General features: G+C 43.0%; 1 protein-coding gene across 1 annotated transcript in view; it reads right to left on the bottom strand.

Moving 5' to 3' along the window:
* Window positions 1-9,772, bottom strand: part of Fhod3 (formin homology 2 domain containing 3) — a 235,943-nt gene that overhangs the window by 27,674 nt on the left and 198,497 nt on the right. Inside the window, exon 14 of the mRNA XM_032885556.1 lies at window positions 4,100-4,258. Within this exon, the coding sequence (XP_032741447.1) occupies window positions 4,100-4,258 (159 nt within the window). The remainder of the gene's footprint in view (window positions 1-4,099; window positions 4,259-9,772) is intronic.

Genomic DNA, 9,772 nt, shown 5'->3' on the forward strand with positions numbered 1-9,772 from the left:
TTCCCAGCACATGAGTACATATCTTCTATGCCACTCAGGCACTGGGGTCAGCGGTCATGAAGGGAGATGACAGAGTGTACTGCATTGCACATCCTACATGAGGGCTTGCTCCATGGTCTTCACAGCTATGTGAGATCAGCTGAAGGATAGTCAGTCCTCAGACATGGAGGTAGTTCCATCAGGAGTTCTCAGCTTGCTTTTACTCTAGGGGAAGTTAACAGTGTACGGAGACATTTCTGGTTGTGGGTCAGAGTGGGAGATGGTATTTAGTGTATTAGTTATATGTCCTATTGCTGCTGTCGTAACAATGTTGCTCAAATCAAGTGGCTTTAAACAGCCTACATTTATTCTCTCATGACATCCAAAATCAACATTGTAGGAGGCTTTCTCTTTGAAGGCTGAAGAGGAGCGCATTCCCTTGTCTCTTAGCTCCTAATGTTCAACATGATCCTTGGCATCCCTTGGTTTGTAAGCATGTCCCTCTCATTTCTGCCCCAATATCATGTGGCTTTCCATTCCATGAATCTCCGAGTGTGTCCTCTGATTCAAGTGGCACTCTTATCTGTCTGTGTCTAAATATCCCTCCTCTTATTAGAATACAAGCCAGAAAACTGATGGCCCATTTTAATGGGACTGCCTTTCCAAGTGAGGTCACCTCCTGCATTAACATGAACTTGGCACGGGCACTGTATGTTCAACCTAGTACTTGTTTCAGTGGATAGTTTTTCTTGCAACTGTCTCTTCTTCCCAAACCACAAACATATACCTGGCATATTGGGCTCCAAATCTTGCACATACTGTGTGCTCACTGCCCTCTCCTCTACCCATGGCTCAAGGTGCACCTAGTACTGTGGCCAAGTCTTCCTCTCTGGGGACTTCTCTACCAAAGGCTGGTGCTCTTAAGAGTCAGGCTTCACTGGTTCTATGTCCAAGTTATGCAAACAAGACTGTGTATGAACAAACCTTAGATGTAGAAGGCTTAGATAGAAGAATAGAACACCCAGTATCACTGTGTCTCTAGACTCCTCAACCTTACCCAGATATCTCCAGGTTACATTACCCATGGGTGCAAATCTGTAGGTTGTCTAGTAGCTCTTCCCCTTTTCCATCATTATGATAAGAGGTTTCACCTGGTATGATCTGGCACTATCGCACAGAGGCAGGAGAGCATGATCATGTGGAGGGACAGGAATTGATTCATAGCAGGAGAAATGTTGAGATTTGGCCTTTTGCTATGTATTGTAATGCTAAATATTGTCCCCCAAGGCCTAATTGCCCACATGGACAAGATAATCCCCACATAGACCCAAGGGATGATATGTAACCTTGCCGTCCCCCAAGTTATCCCCTATTGGTGAATAAAGGTACCTACAGCCTATGGTTAGGCAGATGATGAGTACAGTTTTGGGGTTCCCATACTTGGGGTTGGAGGTGGGGGACCATTAAGAGAAAGATAGAGGTGGAAAGAGGAGAAGAAACGGGGGATATAGATATATTATAAAAATTGGACAAATAGGGGTAGATTACTGAATCTGCTCTTAAACCAGAAAACATCTTATAGTCATAATCTTACATTGGTAGAGATTATTTATATTTTGAAATAGAATTGAGGTTATATTTTGTTACACTGGTACCTAATTTTGTATAATGATGCAAATTTAAGGTTTTCATTAATATAAATCTTTGTATATTGATACAAAATTTGATGTTAATTTGTTAAAACATAATATTTCTGTTTCAACTCTTACAAAAGTATTATACCTATGCAACTCCTTTAATAATATGTTTAATCACAATCCTTTTAATAACTGCTATTACAAACCATTTAGGATAAGTAGTACAAGTTAATAGTCAATCAAACTCATAGTCATGTTTGATACTAATCTGAATTATCACAGAAACATATATCCTGTGTTAGTTAGATAACAGATAGCTGGAGACAGGCAACATTTGACAATTCAGATATGCTATGAATAAATGGTCTTCAAAAATCTCAGAGACTCACAGAATATGACATTTAACCATAATGTTATTAATTTAAGATATTTTTGACATTAAGACATGTCAACTCCTGGCAACACTCCATTAGACTTTTAAGAAGATGATGAGCATCAAAAGCCCCATATGGAATTGCTTCAATTATAGCAAACTTGACACTCAGCAAAAAAAAAAATCCCTAAATTCATCTGCAGACAAAATGCTATCAAGAAATGACAAATAGATGCAGAATAGTTGATTGCCAAACTCTGCCAAAACAAGGTAAACAAGCCCTTCATATTACTGCTTCTTGTAAGGTCTGTCAGATATCCTGGAAGAGGAGCTTGAAGATAGATGCTCCAACATTATAGAGAATACTAAGTACTGTCCAGATTGTCAACTCTCTCTATCACTTCTATAATTGTTGGAAGCTGCATCCCAGCACTTCCTGCATACTCAAATAATATTTATTCCTTCTAAGGTCTCTGATGGAATTAAGGACTAAATAGTCATAATCTTACTATAAGATTAAATTGCTTAGGATTTAAGAAGATATTCTAAGCCTAAGAAGATGTTTTTATATTAATATTACAAATTAGAATGGGAAACAAAATAGAAATTGATTTAGATATAGAACTCGAAATTCACCAAGATAGAATAATTATTTCCTAATTGTTCCTACTACATATTGTTTATTTCTAAAAGAGATAAAGCCTTTTTATTTAGACAATAAAGGGGGAATTTTTTAAAGATCAAATATGAAAAATTTAGTAAAGTTAAATATAAACATATGTGGCTCTTGCTGGCATATAATGTGGGATGAGAGTAGGGAGACACAGAGAGATGAGCAGTAATTTTGTCTTCCATATCTGGTGTGCCTTATCAACTGTGCCATTGGCATGGTGTTCACCATGGAGGCTGGTTCTTCCCAGGGACAAGAGAATGTGCACATAGACCCAAGTGACACTATGTTACCTTGCCCCCCAAATTATCCCTGATTGATGAAGAAAGATGCGTATAGCCTCTAGCTGGGCAGAAGATAGGTGGGTTTTGGGTTCTCAGGCTTGGGATCAGAGGCAGGGGACAAGGAGGAGAGAGAGATGGAGAGAGACACTGTGGGGTAGATGAGTTATAAAAAAAATTATCATAAAGGCTGACCAATTGGAATTAAGAGCAGCCCAGATGGACCATACCAAGTTGTGATTCAGGGTTAATGATGGGGAAGTAGATTTTAATAGCTAAGAAGATAGGTAGCTTCCTGGTTCTAATGCTATAAAGGCTTATTATAAATATAAAAGTTATATGTCTTTTATCTGGAAACTGAATGATCTAAGGAAGGATAGAAATGCAGATTTAAGGTTAAATATGAATCACAAACAGAGAATTATTCTCTACTGTGTGATCTACCTTTCATCTTCCTCTACCTTTAACAGTTCAGCAAGCATGAAAGCCTTAGCTGACTTGTTCTGGTCTTCAGATGATCCAGCAACAACAACAACATCATCATCATCATCATCATCATCATCATCATCATCATTATCATCATCATCTCTGGCTTATTTTTTTCTTTTTAATACAGGTCTCATGTAGCTCAAGCTGGCATTAACCCAATGTGTGAGGATGACCTTGTACTTCTGATCCTTCTACCTCTACTTGCCAACCACAGAGACTGCAGGTCAGTACCATCACACCCACTGTTGGTGGTCCTAGGGATCAAACCAGGGATTTGTGCATGGTATGTGAGCCTTATCTCTGGCCCCAAATCATATTTTTTTAGGATCAAAACTATGTCCTTTATGTGGACTTCAGCACCTAATCAAAGAGTACATACAATTCATAGGTCTTCCTAGACATATGTAACATGACATAGAAGGAGACCTAGGCAGGATGATCTTTTTCTGAAATAAGCAATATTTGGTTAAAGTTGAAGTCCATAAATGAGCCGAGATCTCTGAACTTCACAGGCAGCGTGACTTGTCACCCCAGCCCAGAATAAACATCTAAAAATCAATAATAGAGTCAAGTTGACTAAAGAATATTGCAAACCACCAAAGTTCTACTTAATGCCACAAAGCAATGCACATTTCATAACACTAGTGATTCTTCAAAGAATTTGCCTTACCTCGATCCCTTCTTTGTTTAAGGCATACTCATCAAAGTTCAAAATGGCTATCTTAATCGTCCTTGGAGGGGGCAGTACGGTCAGGCCAATGTTGATGGCGTTGCTCCTCTTGGAATCCAGAACAATGATCTCCTGCCTTTTACCATCTGCAGCTGTTTTCTTGGTGATAAAACAAGGAAAATCAGAAGATTAATGTGTCATCTAGGGCTTCACTCCTTATTTAGAGGTAAGAGCAAACAAATGGCCCAGATTCAGCTCAGGGAAGAACTGGCTGCCAATCAGCACAGGGGATAGAGTTTGGGGAAGAGAGAGATAAATCAAGGCTTAGGTACTCAGTAGCCTCCAAGGTCATTAATGGAACTTCACAAGTCAGACACACTACAAAATAATATTGATTTTCCTTCAATAGGAATTTTTTTCGTGTCCCCAGCCTTTTAGAGTTCCTTTCTTATGTGCTGTGAGGTGTTAGTACATGTCTTAGTTGGCTCAGTGTATATGTGCCTATAGCAGTGAATACCCAGGCTGAGGAGTCAGGCTGATGAGGACATTCAGTGTGGCTGGTGTGTCAGCCCTTAGGATCATGGATCTTCCTAGGGCCTTCCTCACTATTCAAATTCCCTGCACCCTTCGGACTAGAGTACCTCCATGTTTTCTGTATGCTTAACCATCATACAGCTGCCCGCTGCAGGACAAGATGGGGCCTCCTAAGTAAGAGAAAAGAAAGGGCACATGCCCTTAAAAGGGATGAGTGACAAGCAGGTGCAGACACCAAAGAGAACAGAGAACTGGGGGTGTTCTGGTATCCTCACAGAACTCTGGGTTGCAGCTTTCCCAGTGGCATGGGTGCCTCTCAGAGGCAGACCCTGTGCCTCCCTCATCCTTGTGGTTAGCACAGGGTTAGCACATGTCTAGAATTCAAGGCTCTGAAACTGAATGTTTGTATCCCTTCCCCCAAAATCAGTCACTGGTCTCCTAATTTCCCAAGAGATAGAATCTAGTATCATAGGTCAGAGATTTTGGGGGTATTAGGGTTTAGATAAGGTGGGAAGAATGGAATCCTTACATTGGAATTGGTGTTCTTACAGGACACAGCAAGAAAGAAGCTATCTGAAAGGCACGAAGAAAGCCCCTGGCAGAATCAATCTTGATCTTGAACTCCTCAGCCTCAACCAAGAATTGTAAGACATATGTCTGTTGTTTAAGCCACGGGGTATGTTATTTTTTAAATATTATATTTATTTATTTTTATGTGTATGAATGGTAAGCTTACATGTATGTTTGTGTATTATGTGCAAGGCTGTTGCCTGTGGAGACAAGAAGACGGCACGAGATCCCCTGGAACTGGAGTTACAGATGCTGTGAGCCACTGTGTGGGTGCTGGGAATTGAACTCAAGTCACCTAGAACAACACAGGGAGTCATCTGTCCAGCCTGCTGTATGGTATTTTATTATGGCTGCCTCAACAGATAAACACAGGATGTGGGGAGCTAAGCCAACATTTGTTACCTCCAGAGCTAGGACACAGCTGTGCCCACTTTTCCCTTCAGCTGTCAGGAAGTTGCTTGTGGGTGGCAGTGGAGGGTCATGGGAGGAGACTGGTTCCACCTCTACAATGCTCAGGGTTCCTGGGGTGCAAAGGCATCTGGGAGGATGGCTGTTTGAACCACAAAACAACACTCTTATGGTGGCAGAGGTAGGGTGGCTCTCTTAAAGAAAACTGCACTGTGATGGTGTGTGCTCACTGAGCAAGGATCCAACAGGAAGCCAGTGCTACCTGCTGAAAAGGCCAGGTCTGCAGGAACCGAGTCTCCAACTGGGCCATCTGCGATGCTGCCAGTCCCAGGGAGAAAGTCAGGAGATGGGCCATTCTACTCAGGGATGAGGCTAGATGAGGCTATCTCCTGAAAGACCTCACAAGCCAGAGTTGGGGAGAAACTCCGACCACACCTTGCGGACAAGTACCCTCTGAACGGCTGCTTTGAGGCTGCCTGAGTCCAGGAGCAGATAAGCCACCTAGTGGGAATAACACGAGAGCTGTGGGCTACCACAGCGAATCAGGCCAGTCCTCCTAACCCTCCCAACTCAACTGCTTCAGATTTATTTTAGGTCCTCAAATACATGTTTCTCCATGAAGAAACAACCGAGATATCCCAGCCTGGGGAGGGGGCGGTGGGGATATAGTTCATCCTATGAGTTCTGTTCTATTAGAGAACTTTAATGCAACCTGTAGTAGTAGTAGTAGTAGTAGTAGTAGTAGTAGTAGTAGTAGTAGTAGTAGTAGTAGTAGTAGTAGTAGTCTAGCAAAATTCTACTAAGATTTGTGTACTGGCTGGTTTTGTGTGCCAACTTGACACAAGCTGGAGTTATCACAGAGAAAGGAGCCTCCCTTGAGGAAATGCCTCCATAAGACCCAGCTGAAAGGCATTTTCTCAATTAGTGATCAAGGCGGGAGGGCCCCTTGTTCGTGGTACTATCCCTGGGCTGGTAGTCTTGGGTTCTATAAGAAAGCAAGCCAGTAAGTAACATCTCTCCATGGCCTCTGCATCAGCTCCTGCTTCCTGCCCTGCTTGAGTTCCAGTCCTGACTTCCTTTGGTGATGAACAGCAGTGTAGAAGTGTAAACTGAATAAACCCTTTCTCGACAACTTGCTTCATGATCATGATGTTTTGTGCAGGAATACAAACTCTGACTAAAACAATTTGTTTAAATAGAAAAAAATCTAGTCTAAAGTTAATAAAAGACTATGTGCATTTTAAAAGTCAATAAAATTCTTTAACTTTTTACATTCATTTATTTATCTGTATGAGTGTTTTAACTGTGTGTATATATGTCTACCATATATGCCTGGTATCCTTGTATATCAGAAGAGAGCATTGGATTCCCTGGAACTGGAGTTAGAGATAGTTTTGAGCCACCAGTGGGTGCTGGGAACTGAACCCAAGTCCTCTGAAAGAGCAACAGGTGCTCTTAACTGCTGAGCCACCACCCCAGCCACCAATATTCTTTTGTTAAGCATTAATAATCCATTTCTGATAGTTGTGGAGCTCTGTGTATCTCCCAGTCAGCTGGCATAGTTACAGCATGGCATAGTTACAAGGGAAAGGCTCTCACAGCACAGCCCTGGTCCTTCTCACCTAGACTAAAGTCTCAGAACCGAAGTCTGACATGAAGAGTGACAGAAGAGTGTGTAACCAGAACAGGAATCAAAGTGAAACAAAATCAAGACAGACAGAGAGTGAGAAGCAAGCCTGGTGATCCACTGATGCCGACCTTCTGAGGAGAAGGTCAAGGAGAAAGCAGAGAAGGAGGCACAGGAGAGAAAGACCAGGCCACACCTAAGGAGGTCTTCTATTCTTGACTGCCGCACGGTTTGTGTCTGCTTCTATGGACACCAATGAGGCATGCGATCAAACCCAGAACACAGACAGGCAGGACAGGCTAGGATCCCAGCCTAATTCCCCAACAGTCTGTTTTGTTTACACTGTTTTAGTTTCACAGACAGGATTTTTCTAAGTAGTCTCCTAACTTCCTCTGTAGCACAGGCTGGCCTTTAACCCACGACCCTCAGTGTCCTGAGGGCTGGGATAACATTTGGGTACTAACAGTTTCTTTTCCAACTGGTTGCTGTCTCTGTAGGCTTATCCATCACCTCTCCATGGTATCCTATTTCCAGAGTAGCTTGTAGGTGCCCAGTTCCCAAATGAGAACTGTTCACGTAAGAGTGTGAGACGTCACCTCTGGAGGGCCAGGAGGCCTCCAATGATATTGGTCAGCTCTGGGCCACAGGAAGGATGGTTTCGGTCTCAGTTCTTGCATTAAAGGTTAGAGAGCCAACCTCTACCCTCCCCTTCAGCAGGTTTCAACAATGGTCAGGGTGGGAGGACTGCTGGAACAAAATACCTGCCGCCCAAGGCTCCAGGCATGGAGTGCTTAACTACGGGGTGGCTGAACGTAAAAACAGGGCTATCTCTACTGTGCATCTGCTTCTGCAGAGTAGGTATGCGACCCTGTGAGGGAAATAGCTGCACGGCTGTGTTGCAACATGCTACTTTCCCAAGTATGTCCAGGGGGCTCAAGGGAGAAGGGGACCTGTTTATTTAGGAAGGGAGGGACCTTGAAAAGTCTCCAGGCTGTTTTAGTCCCATGAAGCCTATTAAATGGAGTTTCTCCTTTGAGAGCCTACATAGCACCTCTTACCACCCCCAAGCCCAGGACGATCTCTGGAGACATGCCTCAGGTCTGGATGCCATGGAAGGCTTTTTGTTCATTTCTTTTGTACTTGACCAAGAACACTGCAAAGAAACGGTGAGGTCAAGGCAGATGGAAGAGAATGGGAGGTTACCCTATATGTCCAGGGGAACGGAGACCTCATAGAGACAAGGGGCAGGAAGGAAGAGAAGAGGGTTCAGTACCTTTCTCTCAGGTTGTCCCAGAAGGGTGAGGGTCTGACGTATAGGGAGACAGAGTTGTGTGTCTTTACAATGAGGCTTCAACAGACAGCACACAAGTGCCAAAGAGGCAGACTGGTAACTGCCGAGGCCATGACTGATAACGACAGCCCTAGAGTCGGACGGAGGACACCTTAATGCCTTATGCTTCCCAGGGGTAAAGAGCGACACAGATAAATCCAAGTTTCTGGAGCAGCTAAGCCATGCTTAGGTTTAGCTAACATGGGTGCCTAGTGGAGACACAGATGGCTGATGCTTCCTGGGCTAGAGATGCAGAAACTGGGTTTGAGAGTAGATCAAACCACTATCCCTAGAGACAAAGGTTTCAGAAGCTGCAGGTAAGGACTCAAACTTGATTCTGAATAGTTATGGAGGGTGTGAGGCCACATACAAGTGTATGATCGCAGCCCAATTTCAGCCAACATCCAAGGGAAAGGAAAAAGCTGTCACCTTCCCTCCAAGCTGTTCAGCTTTGGAAGGCAGAAGGATGAAGATTCAGGTAGCAATGAGAAATGTCAGAAAGACATTTACAGTCAGTACAGAGTTTTCATTAGGTTTAACATTTGCTAAGAGGCTGACACAACAGATCACCTCTTTGATTTGTTTCTTCCCCTTGCTGGGGATAGAACCCAGAGCCTTGCACATGCTAGGCAAACCCTGTACTACTGAGCTATGTCTTGGGCTCATCCTCTTGAAGTTTTAAAGAGTAATTTTATTAGGAACAGAGGATCAAAATGTTTAAAAAGTAAAACATTGAAAACACTGAACTTGCCACCCTGGAAGGTACTGGGATTGAAAATAGAAACCCATCTAAGGATATGATGTGTTTGGAGAAGGCTGCTGGATCTGAGCGCACTTCCATGAAAGGCAACTGGCCCTGCATGAGCTGCTTGGCAGCAGGTGCTGGAGACCCTGTGTCTGGGTCCGGGTTAGCCTGGCCATGCTAGAAATGGTAAATCATGCTTGTCGACTCCCTGCTCACTCCCGCCAAGAATGACACTATGGGATATTCTCAAAACTCTCCCTTGAGAGAGGGACAGTTAAAAAGTTACATGTTGCAACGGTACAGATGTAGCAAAGATGAGAACCTGAGAAGCTTTCTAGTGTTTCCATGAGAATCATAAAGAAATACATTGCAAAGCTTTCTAGCAAAACAAACAAACAAAAGGCTAAGTCTACGTAAAGGGCAAAAAATAAAAAATCTTTGGTTAAACTAGAATAAAAT

The sequence above is a fragment of the Rattus rattus genome, chromosome 15 (genome assembly GCF_011064425.1).
Source record: "Rattus rattus isolate New Zealand chromosome 15, Rrattus_CSIRO_v1, whole genome shotgun sequence".
Lineage (NCBI taxonomy): Eukaryota > Metazoa > Chordata > Mammalia > Rodentia > Muridae > Rattus > Rattus rattus.